This window comes from Pollicipes pollicipes, unplaced genomic scaffold, assembly GCF_011947565.3.
Source record: "Pollicipes pollicipes isolate AB1234 unplaced genomic scaffold, Ppol_2.1 Scaffold_4740;HRSCAF=5597_pilon_pilon_pilon, whole genome shotgun sequence".
NCBI classification, from domain to species: Eukaryota; Metazoa; Arthropoda; class Thecostraca; order Pollicipedomorpha; family Pollicipedidae; genus Pollicipes; species Pollicipes pollicipes.
Window position 1 is genome coordinate 37,444,654 of NW_023596545.1, and position 25,666 is coordinate 37,470,319.

A 25,666-nucleotide genomic window follows, 5' to 3' on the forward strand; every position below is an offset into this window, starting at 1 on the left:
AAATGGGAGGGGGGGGGCGGCAGTTTGCCCCGCTGCCAGCTTCCTCCGGATGCGCCACCACTGTACACAGCCGCGTATCCTCTACGTCAGCCTTAGGTTACCCGTCTACGCTGCTTGGCAGCTATGCGTGCTTAACTCCGCGGAGCTTGATACGAATCGTTACTTAAGACCGTTTTGCTACTGGTAAGGATTCGAACTACATATTTTCAAGGACGTCTTGAGCCAGCCCGCGACGTCATCTGACGTTGAACGACTGTCCAGAGACAAATAGCGAGTACCAAAGGGACTAGAAAACGCACACCACAGCACAGCGCTCTAACCGACTGAGTTAAGGGGGTGGATAGGTCGGAGTGCATATTTTGATGAATATTTTGATGAAGACCCTCCGACTGGTTGTCATATTATATTTTTCATATCAATCTATTCCAGACAATTTTATTACATCGTGTTTTCTCACATTTTACATTGAAGTTTTCTTCCATTTTTTTCTTTTAATATTGTGCCGTTGGTCATCCCCTATTCAACTCCATTAAATTTGCATGCGTCGCCGGACACCAGACTGTGTTTCAATGACGTCATTTAAGTTCAGCCCTTTCTTCTGAAGTTAGCTCTACTGAATATCGCAGAATCTCTCTTCGTTGTAATCCACAACCTTGACAGACAGTCGCGGACAAATTTTCAGACGAGAGGGCGGCGGCGGTTCCATCGGGCGCGCCCATTAATGCCGTTGTCTGTGTGTGGCGTCAGAGAGAGGACTGCCATTCGGAAAATCGTGTTTAGAGTGTTGTTCTGGTCTTTCTGATCACCTGTATACTGAAGATACGAAGCTGTGACGGTCTGCGGAATTTTTGCTCTCCTCTGCTCGTCAGCGCGTTTCACTTTCAGTTCAACGAGTTCGCCCAAGGGTGAACGCAGCGTACGCTTGGTGCCGTCACGGGGTTGTGATCTTTTGTGGTTTACGTGCGTCGGATCCTGGGCAGGCATTGTTGTGCCATATCAGCTGGATTCCATCAGCACTTACCATGAGTAAAAAGTGTGGAAAGTGTGCGAAGACTGTCTACCCAACAGAGGAGCTCAAGTGCCTAGACAAAGTAAGTTTTAACATCAGAGATTTGGTCATTCACTTCTGCACTGGCTGGTGATGCAAACATTCTGCTTTTCTAGCATACTTTTGACATGAAGTGTGAGTGTGGATGTGACATTGTGGCCAAGAGAATGTATTTATGATCAGTGGGAATGTCTGACTCACAGAACCCAGTTGTTGGAAAAGCATATGAAGTATGCATACATTTCATCTGTAATTCTGGTTGTCACATGTGAGAGGAGAGGTCCTTAAAGCACTGCTCTGTGTTAGGTGCTTGGATGTACACCTTAACATTAGCAAGTATCACCAGCACTTCAGACTTGGCCATAAGAGTGTGAATACAAGTTGTGTTTTGGTATCCATGCCTTACCTTGGCTTACATTTTCATGGTCAGGAATTATAAAGGGTCTGGTGGTCCTAGTCTCATCAGGCTTTCAGTCCTGTAACCAAACAGCCTCAAATTATGGATAGATCCAGTGTGGAATGTTGTACATGATGCCAGCCCAGTACATATCAATCCTAGACTTAAACTGTTCAGCTGATGTTGACAATATGATGGATGCAGGTGTGGAATAGCAGAGGAATGCTCCAGTCATTGACTACCTGTGTTCTGAATGAGTTGCAATGGCAGGAGTCCCAGCTTTAGGTCTTCTTAGCTTCCAATGGTGTGCTCTCTCTCTCACCTCTGAGTTGTGTCATGCCGGGAACTCCTCTTGAGACAGTGGCATACCTCTGTGGCAGCTGATATGCTGTAACCATGTCTCCCCTGCAATGACAGTAGTACAATGAGTGCAACTGGAGGAGTCTGAACATCTCAGGCTATGGCCAATGTCTCACTTCATGCACAAGATGGTAGCTTGTTGCCGAATCCACTCCAGCTCCTCCTGGTCTGGTCTGCTGAATGGCCCCCTGATGACATTGATAGACTCCAAGTGTGGGCATTCTAAGATCTTGAAAAGAAGTGACAAAGTGTGTACTTCAAGTGTGTGCATTCTGAGATCTTGAAAAGAAGTGACAGAGTGTGAACGTCAATTTTGGCAAACAACCACCTCACAATTGCCGGCATCAGGTTGGCCTTTGAGGTCACCTCTGCCATCTGCACATGGAGCTTGAGCCTTTGATCTATGAAGATCCCAAGGTCCTTCTCAGTGGACTTGACTGTGATTTTTGCATGGTTTGAGAAGTATGTCAGTCTTGGGTTGCATTTCCTGACATGCACTACTTTCCATGTTGATGCATTAAAGGGGAGCAACCACTCCTTTGACCACTTGGCTAGGGGATCAAGGTCAATTTGTGGAGGTGACTCAGTCAGGGTTCTCGAGACACGACAGTGGATCTTGGTGTCAACCGCAAACGTCTTGACCACACTTCGCACATGATCTGGTAGATCGTCCACAAAGATTATGAATAGCATTGGTCCCAGAACCGGTCCTTGCGGTATGCCTGACGACGTGGATCCAATCCGACTTCGAGCCCTGGACCCGCACTTTTTGCATCCTGTGGGTAAGAAAAGCCCTGATCTAGTGCAGCAAATTACCTCTCACGCTGTAAGCATGGAGCTTGGAGAGCAGACGGTTATGAGGCATAGAATCAAAGGCTTTGCTGAAGTCTAGGTGCGTTACGCCCACCGGCTCTCCATCCTCTACCGCGGCGCTCCAGTTTTCCATATCTTCTAAAGCTGGGTGACAGGACTGCTTGGGGAGAAATCCTGGCTGTGCTGCATGAAGAAGTCCGGACTCTGTGAAGTGATAAATTGGGGCATCTCTGACGAAAGATTCGAGTGTCTTGGAGGGAACAGCAGTAAGACTCATTAGGTGGTAGCTCGCTTGGGACTGTTGGTTACCTTCCTTGAAGATCGGGACCACCTCAACAAGCTTCCACGCCTGGGGAAGCCTTCCAAATGCCAATGATTTTCGGACAAGCGTGCTCAGAGGTAGTGCCAGGACGTCCGCAGATTCACGAAGAAGCATTGGGTGGACATCGTGTGGCCCAGGGGTGCTCGAAGTCTTGAGAGCATCTAATTCTTTGCCACTTCCTGGATAGAGATCCCGGAATCATCATCACCATCACGTCATCACGTCATCCAGAAATGATCCATTAATGTTCAAGGCATCACAGGCATGGCACTAGACCCTTCATCCATGAAAGCACTGGCAAAGGATTTACGGAGAACATTGGCCTTTACTTTGTTGCTGCTAGTCTGCACTCCATCGTCGTCAAGGTCTTCCACCCTGCATTCTTCATGTAGTTTTGAGCTGGCGTACCTCCAAAAGGCCTTAGGGTTTCTTTTGAGGTCTGCTACCAGTTTCATCCTGTACTCTTTCCGAAGGTTTCTAGTTAACTTCCTAAGGCCATTGCGACACCGCACCATTTCATATCCTAGATTGAAGGATAAATTGTCAACTAAAATCAAATGAATTTGCATATCAAAAATGTATTAGTTAGACCTCAGCAAAGTAACTGCCAATGTGATACAAGTGGAAAATGCATGGCTTTTAGTTTTTGTTTTGAAACAGACCACTGTTGCTAAATAAGCTCTGCATTCATCATAGTATTCGCAAAGGGCAGGTATATGAAAGGTATATGAAATAGGCCAATGTCATGATTGTGATGTGTGAAAAAACATGCAATCACTGCCCTGAAGCATAAAAATAATAGCTAGTTATTTTTGTAATGTGTTTTGAACTTAATTTAATGGACAGAACTTCATTATATCATGCATTTGAAAGCAATTTTTAGACCTCTGCTCAGTTTCAAATGATGCCTGTTATCATGAAGCTTAAGATTGATGAATCTGTCAGTGTTGTTTATATGTTCATAAATCCCAGTGCAAAACAGGGATGGGCTTAAATTACTACTGCAGTTGGCATGTCCTAAAACCAGTAAACAACGAGCACTGAAAAAGAATGGTTCAGAAACTTTAGAGTTTTCGTCTTTCTTGTACTTCTGATGTAATTAGTTCTTCTTGATATGTTGCATACCATCAAGGCTGCACTTGCTTTTTTAAATTGTGCAGAACTTCCTCTGTGGAATATGACTGACTATGGGTTGACTTCAATGCCACTCGCTCATGAGCCATCGAGTCAGCAAGGATGATTGCCTCTTGCTTCCTGGCAACATCCATGTCCACAGTCGCTGGGGCGGATCATTGTGTTGGCTGCTACAAGATTATCATAACATCCTTGTTTTGTACATCATGGCTCCTCTGACATTCCTGCTTCGCTAGGGCACCGTCTTGACGTGTCTTGAAAACGTTTGGTGCTTAGTGCTACTTCATACAATACACATCTGCAACGTGGAATGAGCGGTCGGGGAACATGTGTCTTGTTGACATCTCGATTTCGCATGTTTCAGGTATGGCACAAGGGCTGCTTCCGCTGCTGGGAGTGTGGCATGGCTCTCAACATGCGGAACTACAAAGGATTCAACAAGCTGCCATACTGTGAGGCGTAAGTACAGTCAAATCTTTTAGGGTCCTTCCTTGCGTAGACTTCTTGCCAGATGTGCAGGACGGCCTACAGAAAACACATGTTGGTCGGTTGTCATGGTTACGGTTGTCATGGACTGCCTGCTGCTGAGCGCATCATTACTGTTTCCTCCCAAACCTCCTATGGACAGCCATGAGCGAATCGTTTTTTATAGCGCCACTGCCAGATCCCGAGTTTAAGTTATGGGAGAGTGATCCTGTGACATCAGTCACACTTGGACCGATATTGCACCAACGACGTGCAACGCGACGCAACCACGCGTTTTGGTCGACATTCCGGCGAGCGAAGGAATACCCGAGGGCGGGAGAGCCCCGGCAGTTCACTCAACCACCGAGTAGGCGTGCTCCAAGCCGCAAGTGAGCTCATATTTGCTTGTGAAGAGCGACTCTCAGGTGACAGTTTGGTGCCAGCGGGAGCAAAGCAGCTTGAGCATCCGGCGCACCTGCCGCCCCGGTGACCGCAGGTTGATAGTGGGAGCACTAGCGCTCTTTTGTGATGGCGTGGCTGTGATAGACAGATCCTAGATCCATTAGGATTGACCTGTGCGGTTACAAGGCATCTGAATTAAACTGTTAGATATCAGTTGGATAAACTGTGTCCTATTTCGGAGTCTCGCGGCCATTATGCTTTCAACGGTTCCGTTTTTCCCAGGTCTCTTCCGTTGTTTGTTTTTCACGGGAGAGCAGTATTTGTCTGCACAGAAAATAGCCCGCATGCACGCGTTCGACCTACGACTATTGTGTTCGACCTCAACTCCTGCACGTGACTTCGCTCAGTCGAGAGAGTCTGATACCCACGTGGAAGAGGCGGGCTCCACTCCCGGCTGAAGTATGGCCACCGGGCGCTGGTATGGGCACGGTAGCCGTCCCCGCTCCTTGAAAGGGGTGCATGACGACGGACACCGCCTGCTTCTTAGCATGAGGACTTCGGTGACTCACCACATCCCTGGCATTCGTGGTCCTCATCATTAGCCGTGAACAGGAAAGGGCCTGCATTGGGTGGGTGTGATACCGCACCTCCGTTAGAACTAGGCTAGCGTGGCATTCAAACGGCCAGCGGACGCTGACAGGAGACGGCGCGTAATGTTAGGGCAGCGGAACTGTATTGCTCTCAGCGGCCGACTGCGTGTGACTGACCAGCGTTCAGCTCTGTAGGGGGAGCACTGCCGCGCCTGTGGTGCCGCTGTGTGATCTCTGACCGCCGACTGCGCCCCCCCCCCCCCCCCCCCCACACACACGCAGTCCACGCTCAGACTTGTACCCGCCAGATCCCGGATCGCAGATCCCAGATTGTACTTGTACCCGGTCCCGGCGTCGGACGGCGGCCCGCCGGCGGGTCGCGGCACCACCTGTTACCGGGGCCCGGTGGCCTTGTCCCAGTGACAGGTGGGGGGGGGGGGGGGGGACGTGGAGGCGGAAGCGGAGCGTCGGTCGACCTGAGGGGCGGTGCCCGCGGCGCTGTCTGTGGGTCAGCTATTCCGGGCGCCCCGCGGCGGCTCCGAGGGCGTGGTCCGCCCGGTTGAGGCGCGCCGGCCCACCGGCGCGGTGTCCTCCCTGGCGGGCAGCAGCGGCCCTTGGGTGGTCCACCGTCCGATAAGCCCAGTGACGGATGACGTCCGGGCTTGACCCAGTGAAGGCAGGGGTTGTCAGGCGGTAGTGGGGAATAACCCACATGTGGGAAAGGCCTGCTTTACATAGGGATAACAACGCCACTTGATCCTGGAGGCACAGTTATCATTAATCGTATGTTGTCCCTGTCTCACTTCATCGTTTGCTCTGCCTTATGAAGGCTATTGTTATCACGTCTATCAGCGAACTGATCAAGAGATGTTCACCCATAAGCCGGTCCTGTTATCGGGTAAAAATGTGCTATCTGACAGCCAAGTCCATACGGTACAGACAGGGACTCTGAAGCCCCAAACGCCCGGGCCCAGCGTGATTGCTGACCGGTTTGCGAACCTTTGAAAACGGGCATTGTGCTGTCGCGAGAGCGAGCTGGGTGCGGAACCTGCGCCCATCGCGGTCGCCGCATTGTTCACGCCCACTATGGCAAGCCTGCGTTGAACAATGCTGCTCGCAGAAAAACTGCGGTGTGCCCAGTTCGATACCGGATGTTGCAGGTGACATCCGTTGAGGGCGGCGTTATTTGCGCCGGATTCGTGTCCTGGCCTCCATCATCTCTTATCTGTGTCGGACGCTGACGAAGGCAGCATCTTCACTGGCCGTCCCTCGCTGGGGTCCGCTCACATCGAGTCCTTCGTCTTACTCACCCGCCCGCTGGGCCGCAGGCTCTAGCGTGTTCCGCTCTGCGCTGTGTGCGGACATGGCGCGTCATGTGCTCCTGCGGTGTGCTGCTGTTGCGGCGGCTATCTGCTAGTCTGCTGCAGCTGATGTGTGCTCCTGTTGCGGCAGCTGACTGCTGTGCCGCCGCGGCTGCCGTGTGCTGCTGTCGTGGCTGCTGTGTTGCTGTCGTGGCTGCTGATGCGCTGCTGTTGCGGCAGCTGTCTGCTGTGCTGCTGTCGCGGCTGTTGTGTACTGCATTCGCGACTGCTGTGCGCTGATGTGCTGCTCTTGCGGCAGCTGTCTGGTGTGCTGCTGCGGCTGCTGTGTGCTGCTGTCGCGGCCGATGTGTACTGCATTCGCGACTGCTGTGCGCTGATGTGCTGCTGCTGCGGCAGCTGTCCGCTGTGCTGCTCCGGCTGCCGTTTGGTCATGTTCACTGTTGGGCGGTGCACGCGTGACGGCGTTTGCTCAGATCTCTGACCATGGTGTGCCTTGTTTTCGCTGCCATTAGCATCTGTTTGCGCTCGCGCTCATCTTCTCCGGAGGTTACTGTTTTAATGTGATGCTGGCTATGCCAGTAATGATAAGTGATGAAGATTGCGGGGAAAGGGCTACCGTTCAGGTTAGGAATGAGCTTCACTTGTGCGCATCAAGATTAGGCCTGTCATAATTGAACTGTGAAACAGGTTGCGTAGGTTCGTCCCGAACAGCTCGGATATTCCATTTGAAGTTCTAGTGTAGCGAAATTTTTCCAACGGAGGTAGTTGCTCGCCAGTGTAAAAATGCGACCAAACAGCATCCCCTTTGGTTTTAACCGCCTGCGTCTAAAATTTGTGTTCAAAACAATCTGTTGGGATGCCTCGCCACGCTTTGCGTGAAAGCTTGTGGCACGCTGTTTTCCACGGTGCCATATCCGTGCTTTTGTGCCATCCTTTCCACCCTTCCCTGGGCCGATTGCCGTCGGAGATCTTTACAGCTCATCCGCGTGCCTTTCGTAACATCCGAGACGCGTGTGATTCTGCTGTGGACGCTGGCGGCGCCGCTGCTTCGCGCTGCTATGGTGCGGCGCGGCGCGCCTGCGCGGGCTGCAGCTGGCCCCGACCCGAGCTGCTGCCGCACAGAGCCGACCCCGACCCGGATTGCCGTCGCTCGGAGCCGACCCCGACCTGACCTGCCGCCGCACAGAGCCGAGGCCCGACCCGAGCTGCTGCCGCACAGAGCCGACCCCGACCCGGGCTGCCGTCGCACAGAGCCGAGGCCCGACTTGAGCTGCCGCCTCACAGCCGAGGCCCGACCTGAGCTGCCGCCTCACAGCCGAGGCCCGACCCGAGCTCTGGCGCGACGCTCGCGCCCAGGTCGCTCCCGGCCGCGGCCCGGCCCGGCCCCGGCCCCAGCCACCGCCGCACGGAGCCGTGCAGCGGCCGTCCCTGTCCGGCCCGTCCGGCGCCGTATCAGTCGAGTGCCGGCGTGCAGGCGCTGTAAACAGAGCGGGCCGGCCGGCTGGAGCCCGCGGCGCCGCCGCCAGAGGCCGGCCTCCGCCCGGGGGCGGGAAGAGCTGACGGCGGAAAAACGAACGGTGCTCGAAGGCAGCGGATACCGCAGGAATGCCGGTGTAGGCGTGAGCAGTGCGAGTGTTTTTGTAAAGTCCGGCGGAACGCGCTGGGTGGATCGACGGCGCTTGAAAACACGCGACGCTCACACGTGCTCATTGAAGGCATCGAATGCTCCCCGCCAGCCATAGACAGCCCGCCGCTGTCTAGATGGCAGATGTTCCAGGTGTGTGAACGCGTTGGCGCGTGTTTGCGTCGGGACGATAGCGTCGCGCGCCGTTATCGCCGCCGGATCAGAGCCCCTCCCGTGCACTGCCGCGAGCCGCCCACGCGCGCGACGCCGCGTCTAAACACAGCGCGCTCGGCGGCTGTGTCGCCGCGTCACCCGGCCGTGCCTGCAGACGGCGGTGGCCGCCGGCTGTGACTCGCCGCGACTGACCGTGCGCCGCGTGATTAGGCCGCTGTGAGGCGATGCTGCGGGCTGTGGCGGGGTCGCCGGCGTCCCATCCGCCACGGTCGGCCGTCGACCCCCCCCCCCCCCCCACCAGCTGCCTCTGCAGCCGTGGAAGGACGGCCAGCGCCGCCCCGGGACCCGTGTTCCGCCGGGGATCTCGTGCTCCGCCGGTGATCCCGTGAGGCGGTGATCGTCATGTGTGTTCCGCTATGGTGCCGACGCCGGCCTGCACGTAGCGCTGAGCGGCACTCGTAATTACAGAACATTTTGCAGACGGCGTGGAGGAGGGGGAGGGGAAGGGCATTAATTGCAGGAAGGGCATAGATCATTTTTTTGTGGGCGGTAATGCCAAAAGGTCATCTCATGGTGACCTGACACTTTCCATTTTGCATCGTCTTTCATCACGCTACGCTCCGGTTGAGGCAGAAGGAAGAGCCGTGTACCGGCTGCAGTGGCGTGCGGCGCCGTCTCGGCCCGTGATGGGCTCGCGAGCCCGGGTCAGCCGGTGACCGCTCCGGGGCCCCCCAGCTCCAGACCCCGCCGGCTTCGGAGCTGTCTCCGCAGCGGACCGCCGCTCGGCCGACCCGGCGTCGGACGGGCGTCCTCGACAAGGCCGCCGGACCGGCCGCTCCACGGCAGCGAAAGCGGCGGCCGCGCGCCGCGCCGCGGCGGCCCGGCCGGACCCGCCGCTGCCTGGCGGCGCTCCCGACGGCGTGTCGTGACGCCGCCGCCCCCTGACCCCGGCGACAGATGGCCGGCCGCGGGCGTGACGTCACGCGGCGAGAGCGGGGTCGGGGCCCGGTGTGTGCCGGGTCCGAGCGCGCTCCAGCCAATGGGAGGCCGCGGCGCCGTGTCGGCTCGCGTGGTCCCGGCCTGGCGTGTCTAGCGGGTCCGGTACGGAATGCGGCTCCGGCAAGCGCCGCCTGTGGAGCCGATTGGGGTGTCCTGCAAGCGCCCACGGTGGGTCCGCATTGGCTGCAACGGGGCGGCTAGGGCTCCTCGCTGAGCGTGGTTTAGACTGGTCGGGAAGCTGATGCGCTTGGGTGAGAAACACGCCGGTTTTTTCATTCATTCGTCCGAATTAGCTCGCTCGTGCCGGCCGCACGGCCCGGTGCACCGACTGGCCGTTCGCCAGCTGGTGCCTGGCTGCGCTCCGACAGCCGTGAAGGAAAGGGAAAGCGGTCCGGCAGAGCGCCGCGGCCGCGGCCGAGCAGCGGCACACCGGGCCTACCCGCCGCGGAGCCGTCACGTGGCGGCGCCGCTGGGCGGCCCGGGGCGGCCGGCGCCGGTATAGGTCAGAGGGCCGGTGCTGAGGCGCAGCGCCTGGCGCCGAGCCAGCGGCGGGCAGCCGCGCCCTGACCGCTCTCGGCCGGACGGGGTCAGGGGCCCCGACTGCCGGCACGCGGCCGGCCAGCACGGGGAGAGGCTAGTCCGTGCTGAATGGTCATCCCAAGAGAAGTAATGCATGCATATAGTACAATGCGTGTGGTGCAGATGAAACGGGCCTGCGCTTCTGTCGGCGTTAAACGCTTGGTCACGACGTTTTTCAACACCCATCAAGGTACTGGCTTGACCGCATCGCGTCCTGAAACTGCAATGGGCCATGCGACGACCTTTGTAGAAATTTCGCTCAGAACTGGACGGCAATTGAGGATTTTCTACCAGGAGCGTCATGCAAAATGTTCGTCTTACCCCAGATAGAGGCTACCGCCGGGTGGGGCCAAAGGTCTGCCCTGGGCTCGGGCCTCTGCCGGCGATGGTCCCCGATAGAGGCTACCGCCGGGTGGGGCCAAAGGTCTGCCCTGGACTCGGGCCCCTGCCGGCGATGGTTCGGCCTTGTGGCGGTCAGTCAGCTCGTCCCGCAGGCAATTGGCCAATGGGAGGAACGTTGTTGTGACGTCAGACCAAGGACCGGCGTAGCCTCTGTGGATGTCGCGTCCAATGTCTCCGTGTGGTCTATCGAGCAAATCTCCGTTTGCTGCCCGATTTGGACCGGGCTTCGTGCACGAATTCCTGCAGGTTTAATCTGGTTAACGTGGTCAATTCATTGCCTTCGAACGAATACTTGAAGGTCCCAGAGATTGACGTGGCGGAGCGTGGGGCACCAGCAGCGGGCGTTTTCTGGAAGTTCGCGTCAGCCCTTTTTTCTGCGAAAACAGTTGATCATTGTATGATAGAAAACAATACGGCACGTGAGAAAGTTATAAATGAATGTGCGCAGCGTGCGGAATGACTACAAAGCTGCAATGAAGGAAACTTCTTCAGCTCTTGGGGTCCCCAGTGTACCTTCTGTGCGAGGCATCGGCTTCCTTTTGCCGTTCCAAGACCGGTGTGTGCAGGGGGCATCGGGACCTCGCCTTTGCCTCGCCACTTACTCCAACCGGCCGCTGGCGCCGCCGCTCGTCAAACGGGGGCAGCGCCACCCAACCCGTCCCATCTATGGCGCAGTGTCCGAGTCGCCTCGATGTCTGTTACTGCTTTCGTACTCAAAGGAACGTGGCCTTTCGAACTGTTACTGGACCAAATGTAAAGTGGTATCTTCTGCACAAACTGGGTTGACAAATAGCGTTCTGTAAACATTGAAGCGTGCAAGATTCTGTCTTCAAGATGGCAACAATCCTGACGAACACACAACTGCTGGGCGTGCAGAAACACGGGCAAACATCAGCTTTTCTGACCCGTGTGGTCCGCCGCCGACGTCAATCGGCCTCGACGCTCGGGCTGCTGACCAGCCTTGCGTGGGCGGCGGCGGTGTCGTTCGCTTCTCCCGATGCGTCGCGGCCGCGCCGCCGCCGCCGCGTGATCGTCACGGGGTGCCCGCCCGCCGTTGCGTACTGGCCGGGCGCTGTTGCCACGGCTGCGGCGGCGCTGTATCGTCCGCGGTCGGCAGTCGGCCGGCGCGCTTTGCAGCGGTGCGCTCCACGTGTCTCTGACGTCCGGACCGGCCGCTGCGGGCCGCCGTGATGACGCGGACGCGGCCAGATGGGCGTGGATGGGGGCGGGCGGCTCTAAAGTGTCCGGTCATCATCGCCGGCTGCGTTATGGCCTTGTGTCTCGCTTCTGCCATCAGCTTCATGTAGAGTGCCGTCGTCGCGGTCAGCGATGAGGTGTTAACGGGTCTAACGGTCGTGCCAGACTTGACGATCTTGTTTGTAGTCTCGTTCCGCGTTCCATCGCGTTACCGCCGTGTTTGCCGGCCGTTTCAGGCACATACCGAAGCCGAAGGCGACGACGGTGGCCGAGACCCCGGAGCTGGCGCGGATCGCTGAGAACACGAAAATCCAGAGTAACGTGAGTATCGATGCTGGCCTGGCGCCACCGGCCTACGCTGGCCGGAGCGGGGCGGTGTGCTGGCACGGCGCAGACTGCCCGGCCGAGGCATGCTACGCCAGAGGGCAGCGGCGCTCTGGCCCGCTGGGCACCCCGGCACCAGACCGCGGCCGCAAGCGCCGCCCTCAGTCGGCTGCATGCTCCAAGAGACAGGAGCCCATCTTGATCTCCCGACAAGGCAGGTGACCTCGGGCTGTCCCGCGACACGCATCGGCGGCATGTTCAAGACTTCCGACGCTATCTGGCTCGGCGCAGGAGGCATACAAAAATGCTCCGGAGGCACGCAAGCATGCATTCATGAATACATCGAAACAAGTGTTTCGTACCCACGCAGGTGTGTGTCGTACTCGGAACAAAGCAAGACGCACTTTCCTCGTGGTCTGTTCGATCCTACGTCACTCCAGAAAAACCGGCACAAAAACACCGGGTTGTTCCTCACTTTCTAGCGCTCTACGTTCGGATTGCGTTGCGACACCTACCGTACGTGCCCAAAGCCCACAGTGCACCGTTTTGGGCGTACGTTTTACAGTGTTTTTGACCAAGTTGGGCTCACGGAAACAGATCACACGACATCTGTGAGAAGGAAGTAACACTGGACATGCCAAATGGCGCTAGTTAATACAGGACAAGGATGGGAGATCGTTGCCAGTGAAGGGGGGTGTAAAACTAGGCGAAGCGAACTGACGCACATTTTGGCATCGTTGTCTCGCCCAAGACTGGTTGTGCGCTTTGCATGTGGCTTACTTACTGCACAGAAGTCATGTGGTCGTATACCAGCACGGCTCGCTCTCGCGGGGGTGCGTGGCGTGGCGTCTTGTTCGAGGCGCGGCCGCTGCTGCACCCGTGCGCGCCCCACGGCCGCTCGTGACGGCGGCCGTGCAGCGCGCGCCGGCCCGGCCGCTGCGCAGTGGGACCGCGCTCTGCAGAGGCCGCCGGCCGCGCCGTTGACACGGCGGATCGCGGCGCGGCGCCAGAGTCGTCCCGCGCCGGCCGCTGACCGCCGCGGCCGGCGGCAGTGTCATCCGCGGCGGCGGCGCCGGCGGCCGGCCGCCCGGCCCTTCTCCATATACGGCCGGGCGGCGGCGGCAGCGGCGGCGACGGCCGGCCCACCGCTGACGCTGCAGCCGGGCCCGGGCGGCCTTTGACCGCGGCGGCGGCGCCGGACGCGGTATGCGGCAGTGTCGCCGGACGGGCGGCCGGCGGCGGCGAGGCGTCGACGCCGCGGAGCCGGCGGATGGGTGCGGCGCTCGCCGCCGGGACGGTCGGGAGCGGGTCGCCCGCGCCCCGGTCTGCCGTATCGCGGATGACTGGCGGCGCGGCGGCGGCCTCGCCCGCGTCCGGTCCGGACTCACGCCTGGCCTTGCCGCGCTGCGGGAGCGCCGCACCAGTGACGTCATCGGCCACGGCGGCCGCGGCCTGCTGACCCAGTGTGCGGACAACTGCGGTCTGCCGACGGCGGGCTTGATAGCGACGGGTCCGACGCCCGGACGGAGCGCGGTCCACTGACGTCGCGTCCACGAGCTAAATTAGTCGGCTGAGCCAGGGCTGAAGCATTGTCCGCTGACGTCACTGTCGCCTCCGATGTCCCGTTCTGCCCGCCGACGAGAGGCGGGACCGTTTCCTCCGGCGCACCACGCCCGCCACAGACATGTAAAACGTGCCAACTGAACCGCGAACCACTGACGTCACTTGTCGCCTCGCGACATCGTCCCGGCAGCGGCGTCTGCCTGCCGCTGGGCTGGCCGTTCGGCGTGGCCGCCGTCCGGGCCAACGTTGACCACGGGTCCCCGCCTTGCCGCGTGCTCTGGTTCGGGGGGTTCGGCTGCTGCCTTCAGCCGCCGTGCTCCGGTGCCGTGGTGCTGACGTGATGGTTTGGTGTTGGCTTTTGTTCGCCGACCGTCGTGCTCCACGTTTGGACACCTGCGTGGGATGCCGAGCTCACGTCGTTCTGGTGTCCGCCAAGGTTTTCCGGCAGTCACGTCTCCCAAGTTCACGGTGATTTCCAATTTGCAGCACCTCACCATTGCTGAGCTTGAGCCCGCGCCCCATGGGCCCGTTTCTTGGAACATCGCTGGCAATGGGCGATATGCTCACGCGTTGGTATCGCATCGAGCTTAAGCTGCGGCCCAGTGGTCGGCACACAATCGCTGCATCGCTAACCACCATTCCGGCTTAGGGTCAGTTGGAATGCACTCACTAAGTCGGGTGGTAAAAACCAATTCCACGTCCATATCGGGCTCTCACAGCCATATTGGGATGTTTGATTTCGCCATACCCGGCCTTTGCCTTTGACAGCGTTCGACGCTGATGCGCCTGAGGGCGCAACGGGTGAGGTTTCACCGGCGTCCGGGAGGCAGCGTGACGCCGCAGCTCGGCGCACCGGCCGGATCCCGCCTCGGCGCCAGCCGCGCGCCCCGGCCGCCGCGCCGCTGGCACGCGCCGGCCAGAGAGAGAGAGAGAGAGAGAAAGTGGTCGCCGGCCGCGCCCCGACCGGCCGACCGGCCGGTCCGCCCGCTCGTTCGCTCGCTGGAACCCCGGCCGCGCCGGAAGACGCCGGCGTGTGTCGGATGTCGCCGCTGAGTCACCGTCGCCCCCGCCGCCGCCGCCGCCGCCCCCGCCGGCGGCCGTCGGCCCGTCTGCGGGCGGCCCGGTTGCCGACGGCCGGGTATTTGCGGCCGGCAGCCGCCGCTGGCACGGCCGGGCTGGGCCGGCGGCGTGGCCGTCCGGCGCGCCGCCCGGCCCGGGCCGGCCGTATAAGGCCGCCGGCGCCGGCCACCTCGCTCGCGCGCGCTCTCTCTCTCTCTCTCTCTCTCCCAGGCCGCTGGCGCTGGATTGCGGCCAGTGCGGCCGGCCGGCCGGCCGCCGCCCCGAGCGGCAGGAATGCACCATGAGCGGGTCGCCGCCGGCCGGGTCAGGGCGCGGCCGCCGCCGATGGCGCCGACGGGCGTTCTGTTCTGCAGGCGGCGGGCCGTCGGTCACGGGCTGCGCGCAGTCTGAAAGAGCAGGCGTGGTTCCTGCCTTGATGAAGGTATTTTGGTGGTCGCGTTGCCAGTGACGTACACACATGCCACGTGCTCTAGGTCCACGCCCTGCCTCGCCACCGGGAGGCGGCGAAATCGTTGTCTTACGACCACAAAAGGTCGTGGATAGATCGCATGCTAATGAGCATTGATCAGCAGCGCATTCAGTGCAGTGAGACAAACCTTTTTTACGCCTCAGAACCATTGGCTGTTTGTCAGAAGGTTTGCAGCATTTGTGCTTGCTGCAGTGGCATGCTATTACGTACGCGGCGGGTTTATGCGGGGGGGGGGGGGGGATGGAGACAGTGGTTTTCGGACAGTAGTGTGGTTGATGCTACAGTCATGGATCCTATGGCCGTACGTAATACCGTGTACGATCTCCTGTTAGGGACCTGGTTTGTATAGTTTCCATTTCATTAGTATGTATATCCTGAAGCCAGTGGTAGTAGTAATCGTTCATGGAAAGACGTCCACAGGCACGTGAACAATGCGGCTGTCCAGATCACGTTCCAGGTGAGGAGGAATAATGGCCATTCATCTTCCTTCAAACACCTGAGGCTATCTCAAGCTTCGTTCAGGCGAAAGACGGTTGCCTCAGATGCCGTGAAGTCAACACTGTGTTGCTGTGGGTCCCCATAGAAGAGAGACCTTCTCAGCTCAGAGGGCTTCACTCCAGCGCTTTAGCGAAACGTAAACTGGAGGCCTGCAGTGATGTCACGATGGCCTAGTCGGGAAGCGTCATGTGTAAACAAACACAGGCGGCTACAGAAGGATCAATTATGAGCGGGGAGGGGCGCTGACTGCAGTTCTAGAGGGTCTGGCGGGCTAGGTTTTCAGCTTATGGAAACTTGGTGGGTAGGTGTCTGATTTCAAAATTTGGTTGCATGTTTGTTTTTGCGAACCCATGCTGATATTTTACCAGCTACTTTGGATACGCAAAGGCTTGAAGGTGTGTATGCCATTGCGGCGCGGTTCTTAACAAACAGCGTCGTTACGAACTCTTGTTTTTAGGTGCTCACCAAAAAATGAGTGCAGCTTATTCTTGCTGAATTTCGCGGCTCCTTGGGAACATGACCACATTGCCAAAAAGGGCCTGATTTAGTGGAGGATGCAACGACGTCATTTAATACCTTTATACACCAGATTTTTTCGCTTCGCTGGCAGCTGTCTGCTCTACTCTGTTCCATAGCCAAGGATAGCTTCTCGGTGGCATTGGGCGCTGATAGTGTAGTGGTAAGCGCATGTGCGTTAACCACTGCGCGTCTGGGCAACTAGAGGTACAGGGCTCGATTCCCCCGGTGCTCGCCGTTCCAGCCAGGCCGCGAGGCAGACGACGCCATGGAGCCTCAGCAGCTGAAGGCGTCGTAAAGCCCCAGTGGCACACTCTTGTCGGCGGTATGCCTGTGACGAGCTTCAATTTCGGCAGCGCTGGTCATTGTTTTCACCAAAGGTCTGTGTATGCTGTTTGCTGACCTTGTCGAGGGACGTTGCTGGCGTTGCACGGACGGGCCCCTCTGTACGGTGCTAGTGCGATGCCTCCGAAGCGTGGCGACCGGTCGGAGCGGGTGTTTATAAGACAGCCATCGCCGCTGTTGATCTGGAACCCCGTGTCAGGCCCGTCTGCCCGCAGCACAGCACACCGCTCGGTACTTCCTTCGAAGACGAGCGTATAGTGCCCCTGCTGACGTGCGTCGCATTCCCCTTTCAAGTCACCCGCGCAACGTTCTTGGGCAGCATTCTACGTAAGTGCGTAGATTGCTGCCCGAGAACGTGGAAATACTTGTGCAGACTCACACAGTCGCGCGCTGTCAGCTCGACCCGATGGGCCGCCGGACAACGTGTGGTATTTATTGGTTCTACGTTCTGAATCAACAATCAGTCAAACAATGAACTCGTCAGTGTCATCAACAGCATGACATCATGTGAGATAGGAATGGTTCGTTTGTGCGGAATTGTTTAAAGTGCTGATGGTTCCGAGTGCTCAACAGAAAATCTGTCCGGGTCCGTGAGCTGCCTGTCGTGCTGTGACCACGGCCACTACTGACCGTGATCACAGTCAGGTCCCGAGGAGGCGCGCGTCAAACGAACCGTGTCGTCATATGTGTGTGTGGTCGGCACGACGCTCCGATTTCGTGACGTCACTGGAGCCCATCGCCAGCTGGTGTGTGTGTGTGTGTGTGTGTGTGGTTGGAGTTGCCCGTGACCCCAGACCGTGCGCGTGACGCGAGCCGCGGCCTCCAGGTCAAGTACCATGCCGAGTTCGAGGCGGCCAAGGGCAAGTTCACCACGGTGGCCGACGACCCCGAGACGCTGCGCATCAAGCAGAACACGAAGATCATCAGGTAAACCGGCCGGTCCTGACTGCTCCGGCGGTGAGCGGCCACACATCGTTTCACATATGACGGCCTGTGCGTGAGCTTGGGTGTGTTGAATCGCTGTGAATGTCTGTACGGTCATGAGCGTTTGGCGTTTTTGTGACGGACTTCCGCGGCCGTCACCGGTGTGCGTGACTATTGTGACGCCGTGCGGACGCCCTGTGAGCCGGATATGTATGACGGGAGCGGACGTGCGGGTGGCGCGCGGGCAGCGCCATCTGTCGCCGCCGCGGCCGGGCGTGTGGTGCTGACCGTTTCTCCGCGCGGCAGCAACGCCGCCTACCACGGCGACCTGGAGAAGAAGGCCGACATGGACCAGCGGCGCCACCTGACGGGCGAGGACGGCGACCCAGGTAGATACCGCTTCTCGCACAACCGCCGGCTGGCGCACAAGTTTAACACGCTCAACTCTTACCTGACGCGCGGCCAGGACGAGCTGCTGGCGATGGCGGAGCGGGCGCGGCGGGCGGGCGCGGGACCCGAGCCGGAGCCCGAGCCCGAGCCGGCGGAGGCGAGGGCGGGGGCGGGGGCGGGGGCGGGGGCGGCCGGGACCGGGGATGGGCGGCGGCGGCGGCTGCGGCCGCGCCGCGAGGACGGCCTGAAGCGGTGGACGCTGGGGCTGGCGCGCCAGAGCCTGGCCGGCGAGATGACCGAGAGCGTGGCCGAACGGCTCGAGACCATGTCGCTCGACGAGTGGAAGGCTAGCCGCTGCAACGTGGCGCGCGTGTGCGACACGTGGCGCCGGCTGCAGGAGCAGGAGCGACGCCAGCGGCCGGGCCGCCGGCGACCGCCGCGCCGCCGCCTCACCGTGCAGCAGAGCACCGAGGAGACGGCCGAGCCGGGCCGGCGCGGCTACCGGCGCCATCTGATACAGGACCTGGACGGTGTGACGCGGCGTGAGGTGATGCTGCGCGAGGCGCGGCGCTCCGAGCGCGGCACCGTCGACACGCAACAGCTGAGCAGCCTGCTGACGTACGGCCTGGACGCCGGCCGCGTCTCCGAGCGTATCGACGTGGTGAACACGCGTCTGGAGCGGCCCGACGGCGCCAGCCAGCAACTGGAGCGGGTGCAGCTGCTGCGGCTCACCACGCTGGATGGGCGGCCCCCGCCCGGCGAGGAGGACGCGCCGCCGCCGGACGCCGCGCCGCGTAACGGGCTGCGCGGCTCAGCCGGCCCCGGCGCCGGCACCACCGCCGCTGCGCGCAGGCGCAAGTTCGCGCGCACCGGCAGCGACGCGCTGCTGGAGGACGTGGCGCAGCTGCAGCGCGAGGCGCCGCGCCCGGCCGCCGACGACGACGACGAGGGCGGCTCGGAGGCGCAGCGTCGCGCCGCGCACAAGGAGCGCCTGCTGCGCCGCATCATGAGCAAGTACGGCGTGGGCGAGTACCTGTTCGAGCAGGATGAGGACGAGGCGGACACCGAGGACGAGGCGGACGAGCTGGAGCCGGACGAGCCCGTCGACGAGCTGGCGCCGGTGTACGACTTCCCGCAGCTGTTCGGCACCCGTCCGTGCGGCACGTGCTACGATGAGATCCTGAGCGCCACGGCCGGCGACCCCGTTGCCGAGCAGCTGCTGCCCTTCCTTCTGGGTGCCTTCGGCACGCACAACCATCACGTGCTGTTCTGCTGGGACGACGAGCGGGCCTGGAGCGATGGTTCGGATGAGGAGCTGGGGGCGGTAGACTGAGGTCTGGTTTCCCCCGCCCGCCCGTTCGCCCGCTCGCTCGGCCGCCCGCCCGCCCGCTCGCCCGCTCGCTCGGCCGCCCGCCCGCCCGCTCGCCCGCTCGCTCGCTCGCTCGCTCGCTGTTGCTTGCCCTGCCGCCTCGCCGTGACGAACATGCTCTTCGCAGACGACGCCTCCCTGGACGGTGCTGGCTTCTCTGGGCTTGGCGCTGTTCACGCCGGCGGGGTTCTGTTGGGATGGGGGCTGTGGCGTGGGCCGCACCTTCTGGTCAGCGCGCGGCCCTGACAGTGATCCTGGCTGAGCTTTTGTACCTTGTGTGGGACAGTGGTCAGTGAGCTGTGATATGGAAGGCCGTCCGGGGCTGACCGAGGCGCCGATCGCGTTGTTTTCGGGGCCGGGCCCCGCTGCGGCGTCCCTCCGCACGCCGTGCTGTGACCCGGGACGCAGCGACGGGCCCGGTTGCAGAGCACTGAGGCGCCGCTCTGTTCTAGTTGTGCGAGCGCGCGGCGCGTGAGAGGTAAACATGACGCCTGTCAGCGTCCGACCTAGAGCGTGTGTAGAGTGTGCGCGCCGCGCGGCGTGGCGCCGCCTCCGGCGCTGCTGGGTGTGATCCGCTGTCGCCAGTCGCTGGCCCCGGTAATATAGAGGCGCTCGCTCGCTGGCTCTGTGGTGTTTGTGGGCCGGCCGGCCGGGCCAGGCCGCGCCCCTCAGGCGGCGCCGCAGCCCACCTAGGAGATCGGCTAGAGCATGCGGCAAGCTACGAGCCGGGGCTTGGTTTGTGGGCGTGTGTGCTGCCCTTTTCCAGCTAGGCTCGGACGTGGCACGTGCTGTGATTGGCTGCCTTCAGAGGCATTTGGGAATGCTTGTCCCCGGTCTGGTTTATTTTGACGCGTTATTTGAGTTTGGCCTAGAGGTGGCTGTCGTGTGGTGTCGTTTGCTCAATTCTAGTGCGTTTCGGTTCGATCGATGACCAGGCCCTGGCCGCGTCGCCGCCTATCCCGCCCCGGTATCCGGATCTCCTCCACGGACTCCCGTCCACCGGCACAATTTCAGATGCTTCCCACGAACTCCTCCGTATTTGACGTAAAACGACCACATTCAAGACGCTGGTCGAGCTGCTGAAAGGCTGCTGTTTTTTAACCTACATTAAAAGGAGAATCCAGTGGCGCCACAAGATGTGGGTTGCGTATGTTTAGGCCTAGGTCGTACGGGTTTCCCAAATTTGGGTAGTCTTGCAGATGCCTTGCTGCACCGCAGACGCACATGTTCTCATTTTGTCCCGTACGACCTATGGAGGGGCATACGCGCCACATCAGGGTCGCCCACTTGGATTCATCCTGCCTAACAGTCCTGTATTATGTTCAGTCCTGTGTTCCAGTGTGACCGCTTGACTGTCTTGTTTTTCGTACCATTTGGCTGTCGCTTGCTCCCGTGTGTTGTCTACCTGCTTCGTTTTGTCCTCAGGCCGTCGGCAGGCAGTTTCATAAGCGAAATAGTCAATTTGCATTCTTCTATTGTCGGTGGTCTAGTCGGAGGGTTCCTTCTACAGTTACTTTCAGCACGAAATTCTTATACATGTGTTTCTTAAAGATGTGTTTTATGTGACTTATCACGTTTACAATTCTGCTATTCGTGGTGTCATTGAGATACATTTGGCATACCTCTTCACAAACCCCCTGGATGGCATAAGAACATGCCGCTTGAAGTTGTATCGCGCACAGTTGTATGCTCAAATTGTAGTGTCATCACCGGCACGTGCCGGTGTCGGTGTTTGATGAGGCTGCCTGTCGGCGCGCCGTCGGCCCGTGTCCGCCTGCCGTGCCGTCCGCCTGGCCCCGCGTGTCGAGCGAGCCTGGCCGTTACCGCCTGGCGCCGGCCGTCTGTGTTTTAGCCGCCTCCCAGCCCGCTATCGCGCCGCCGGCCTCGCGCGCCGACAAGCCGCCGGCCGCCGCCGCCGCCGTCTCGCACGCGCACGCCGCCCGGCTCAGCAACAACAACTACGGCGGCGCCGGCGTGTCGCCCCACTCCGCGCGCGGCTCGCAGGCCGCCACCACCATATACACGTCCCAGCACGGCGCAGGTACAGTCAGGGGCCCTGCTCGGGAAGTCCCCTCAGACCGACCTGAACACGTCACAGCTGGGCGCAGGTACAGTCAAGGGCCCTACTCTGGAAGTCCCCTCAGACCGACCTAAACACATCACAGCACGGCGCAGGTACAGTCAAGGGCCCTGCTCTTGAAGTCCCCTCAGACCGACCTAAACACATCCCAGCACGGCGCAGGTACAGTCAAGGGCCCTGCTCTTGAAGTCCCCTCAGACCGACCTAAACACATCACAGCACGGCGCAGGTACAGTCAAGGGCCCTGCTCTTGAAGTCCCCTCAGACCGACCTAAACACATCCCAGCACGGCGCAGGTACAGTCGAGGGCCCTGCTCTGGAAGTCCCCTCAGACCGACCTAAACACATCCCAGCACGGCGCAGATATAGTCAAGGGCCCTGCTCTGGAAGTCCCCTCAGACCGACCTAAACACATCACAGCTGGGCGCAGGTACAGTCAAGGGCCCTACTCTGGAAGTCCCCTCAGACCGACCTAAACACATCACAGCACGGCGCAGGTACAGTCAAGGGCCCTGCTCGGGAAGTCCCCTCAGACCGACCTAAACACATCCCAACACGGTGCAGGTACAGTCAAGGGCCCTGCTCTGGAAGTCCCCTCAGACCGACCTAAACACATCCCAGCACGGCGCAGGTACAGCCAGGGGCCCTGCTCTTGAAGTGTCCTCAGACCGACCTAAACACATCACAGCACGGCGCAGGTACGACCGGGGGTCCTGTTCCCTTAGACTTCTTCCCCCTTAGGTTCCCCTTCGACCGACATATGACACACTCCAGTACGGTGTAGGTGCATTCAGGTCCGTCAGTCCTGCCCCTTTTAAAGTCCGCCCACGCCGACATATAGCCGTCCCAGCACGCTTCGGGTGCAGCCAGGGCTTGTCTTCCCGTCACGGCCCGCACCGTGCCGCCGCGTGCGTTGCGGTGCGGCCGCAGCGCGAGGTACAGTGATGCGGGTACCGCGCTAGGTCCCGCGCGGTGTAGTCGGCGCGATCTGCGGCGACGGCCGTCTCTACTCGGCGGAGGTGAGTGGTGCTTCGCTGCTGGCCGCACGCGCCTTGTAACAGCTGACGCGCTGCACGCCAGGTCTCGCCCGTGACTAGTGGTTCGTGGGGAGGGAGCCGACCCTGCCCGGGCGTCCGCGGGCGCCGGGCCCCGCCCGTCCCGTCCAGACACCGCCGCCACCGTCCCGGGTCTGGGTTGGGCTGGTCTGGTCTGGTCTGGCCTGGCCTGGCCTGGCCTGGTGTGGTCTGGTGTGGTCTGGTGTGGTCTGGTCTGGTCTGGTCTGGTCGGACCCAATATGACCGGACCTGACGACATGGCCTCACCTGTGCTGTCCTGACCTCGCCTTATATGACTGGGCATGGTCTGACCTGACCTGACATCACGTCCCCTGTTCTGTCCTGTCCTGACCTCGCCAAACAGGATCTGACCTGACCTTGCATGATCTGGCATGGCCTGTCATGACCTGACATTACCTCTCCTATCCTGCCGTCACCTCGCCTATGGCCTGACGGGACCTGGCATGACTTGACACGAGCTCTCCGGACTTGTCCTGACACCGTCTGACCTGTCCAGGACGGTTATAGTCTGTCTTGCCCTGGACCGACCCATTCCCGCGGGACCAGAGTGTAACTCGTCACACGCCGTGTCCGGCCGTGGCTGGTCCGGAGCGGCGCTGCTGACGTACCGCTGCGTTCTAGCGGCGGCGCGGCCGGCGCTCGAGTATTCCATCTGGCCGCAGCTGGCCCAGCCGGGAGGTGGGTGGGCGACGGCCGCTCGTCTCCCCGTCCACGTGTGGCGCCTACTGACACGGACGCCGCCGGCGTGACGGGCGGCGGGGCAGACTGCGTGGCCGCGGCCCTCGCCGCCGCCGCTGCCGCTGCGCCTGTGTGTGTGTTTGTGTGTGAGGGGGGGGGGGGAGGGCGTCACGGCACGAGCCCTCCGTGCGTCCCGCGAGAGGGCGCCCGCGGAGAGAGGCGGGCCGGCCTGCTCGGGGCGTCTCGAGCGAGGCGTTCCCGGCTGCGGCTCGGCCCGGCGGCACTTGCTCAAAACCACCACCCAGCCGCTTAACATTTTTCGTCTGCTCTTTTTGGTAACAAACTGCTTCGGAGCGCCCCAGAGCAGTGACGGGTGTGCGGTAGAGTGATCCCTGTGCCCGGGAGTGGGAAACCAGCCCGCCTGTAAGCGGCGCTGTAATGCTAATCCAGCGGTGGCCTGGTGACTCACTCGGCTTCATGTTGGCCGGACGGAGAGGCTCCGCTTCTGCGGTGTCAGGATGTGCAGATCTTGGTTGGATCTGTCCTGTTTATGGTCTAGTTCTCCTGAGGTTGATAGGCGTTCTTCGCCTCGTGCCTTGTTTTGCTGCCTCATGTTGGTTGACCCGACTTAATAAAGCTGAACCTTCTGGGATGGCGACCCATATTTGATATTCGCGCGTCCGCTTCCTCTGTTTTGGAGTGTCTCGTGTTTGTCGGCTGCAAAAGGCGGTGTCTTTCTTGGGTGAATATTTCCAGTACGTCGTGAAGGGTTCCTCTAGTTGTGCAGAGGAATTCTCCACGGATGACCATATTCCACTGTTCCCAGTGCTGTGCTGCTGGGTTTTCAGCGTGGTGTGGCTGCGTGTGACCCTGTTCGTTCCGCCCCAGTGAACGCGCCGCCTGCCCAGCGCGTCGGATCGATTCAGGAGTACGACCCGGTCAACGACCAGTACGGCTCGCTGGGCTCGCGTTACGCCCAGCAGGCTCCGCAGCAGCAGCACTACCAGCAGGCGCCTCCGCAGCAGTACCACCACCAGCAGCAGCACCAGCAGCACCAGCAGTACCAGCCACAGCCGTACCGGCAGCCGCAGCAGTATCAGCAGCAGCCACAGCAGCCGTACGGCGGGTATCAGCAGCAGCAGCAGCAGCAGCAGCAGCAGCAGCAGTACGGGTACCGGCAGGACCACGGCGGCTACCGTTCTCAGCAGGTGAGGCGCCGGCCGGCTGAGCACGCATGCCTCCCTCGGCCTGACTACTTCACCGTTTTGTCGCTGCCGGTCGTCGGCGCCACCGTCGCCGCGACCCTTCGTGTCTCACCTTCTGTCGCTGCGTTGCAAACTAAATCCTTTTTTGCCACGTGTGCACGTGTTTTTTTTAGTCCACCGGTTCTCGTCGTTTGCGCGCATGACTGACGGGGTGGGCGCGTGCTACCAGGTGTACCGGTCAGAGACGCAGCAGCCCCCTCCCCAGCAGCAGGCGCCGCCGCCGCAGCAGCAGCTGGCGTCGCACGCGGGCGGGCCGGCGCGGGGCGGCCCGGCGCCGCAGCCGCACCTGCCCCCCGCCTCCGGGGTGAGTACTCGGCGGCGGTGGCGCACGCCACCCACTGCGGGCACGCCGACGCCGGCCGACTGCTGGCTACACACCGGGCGCGCGTAATAGGAGAACGGTGGCGCGACGGCGGCGCGACGGCGGCGCCTGAGGATGCGCCACGCTGCGCCGCCGGCGTCTCCCGCGGCCGTGAAGTGGTCCCGCCGCCGTGGACGAACTTACGGCGCTCCGCCCTGGCGTCTGTGGGCGGTTGCTAGGTAGCGTCGTGTTTTGTTGCCCGTGAGTTGGTCGTAAATGGGTGCTGTGTGGATTCGTGTGCAGCCGTTGCGCCAATATTTTACGGCATGCGTGTGTTTGGTGAAACATGCATGTGTCATCTTTGTTAGTGTGTGATGTGTATTTAGTGTATATATGATGTGCCAACAAATTTGCATTGATTTATTCTGCAAATGGTCTTGCGCACTGCGACAGAGCTTGAAAACGGAAAAATTTATGTTGACATTTTTGTCGGATGTAGAATTTTTGTCATAGTCTCGTTTAGTGTAGCTTACATGCTATTGGTTGATGGCATGCGTCATCGCTGCCCTCCCACCCCCGTTCATCGTGTGTCGCTGCGCTGATCTGTCGGCTGAAGCTGATTGGTCGACCGCCGTCCGGTGGTATCGTGGCTGGTAGCCGTAGTGTCTGGTAGCCGTGGTGTCATCGCATCCGTGGTGTCGGCGCTGAGCGCTGTGAGCGCTGGCCTGACGCTGCCGGCGCCGTTCCAGCGCTGCTACCGGGCCATGTACGACTACGACGCGGCCGACCTCGACGAGATTTCGTTCCGCGACGGCGACCTGCTGGTCGGCTGCCAACCGATCGACGACGGCTGGATGACGGGCACGTGCCAGCGGACCGGCCAGCGCGGCATGCTGCCCGCCAATTACGTCGACCCCGTCGACCTGTGAGCCGCACCGGCGCCGCAGGGGTCGGGGAAGG

The 25,666-nt window shown here is 60.4% G+C and overlaps 1 protein-coding gene across 3 annotated transcripts; it reads left to right on the forward strand.

Annotated features, from left to right (window-relative positions):
* Positions 1–497: 497 nt before the first annotated feature.
* On the forward strand, positions 498–25,666 carry Lasp (LIM and SH3 domain protein Lasp). Of its 3 annotated transcripts, none has more exons than XM_037221462.1 (8): positions 498–1,091; positions 4,439–4,533; positions 12,065–12,149; positions 17,450–17,550; positions 17,854–17,936; positions 21,159–21,347; positions 24,029–24,348; positions 25,456–25,666. In XM_037221462.1, exons 1-8 carry the CDS (start codon positions 1,023–1,025, stop codon positions 25,633–25,635), a joined length of 1,122 nt encoding a protein of 373 aa, XP_037077357.1. In that variant the 5' UTR covers positions 498–1,022; the 3' UTR covers positions 25,636–25,666. The 3 variants fall into 3 exon arrangements, with proteins under 3 accessions (XP_037077357.1, XP_037077358.1, XP_037077360.1); XM_037221463.1 differs by lacking the exon at positions 21,159–21,347 and adding an exon at positions 23,084–23,140 and having other exon boundaries at positions 500–1,091; XM_037221465.1 differs by lacking the exon at positions 21,159–21,347 and having other exon boundaries at positions 504–1,091.

What these genes read in the sequence shown, in the direction of transcription:
- Lasp (XM_037221462.1), top strand. Translation starts at nt 1,023, where the DNA reads ATGAGTAAAAAGTGTGGAAAGTGTGCGAAGACTGTCTACCCAACAGAG. An exon ending in CAGAACACGAAGATCATCAG is followed by an intron (nt 17,551 to 17,853) that starts GTAAACCGGCCG and finishes TCCGCGCGGCAG; the next exon opens with CAACGCCGCCTACCACGGCG. An exon ending in GGGCGAGGACGGCGACCCAG is followed by an intron (nt 17,937 to 21,158) that starts GTAGATACCGCT and finishes TCTGTGTTTTAG; the next exon opens with CCGCCTCCCAGCCCGCTATC.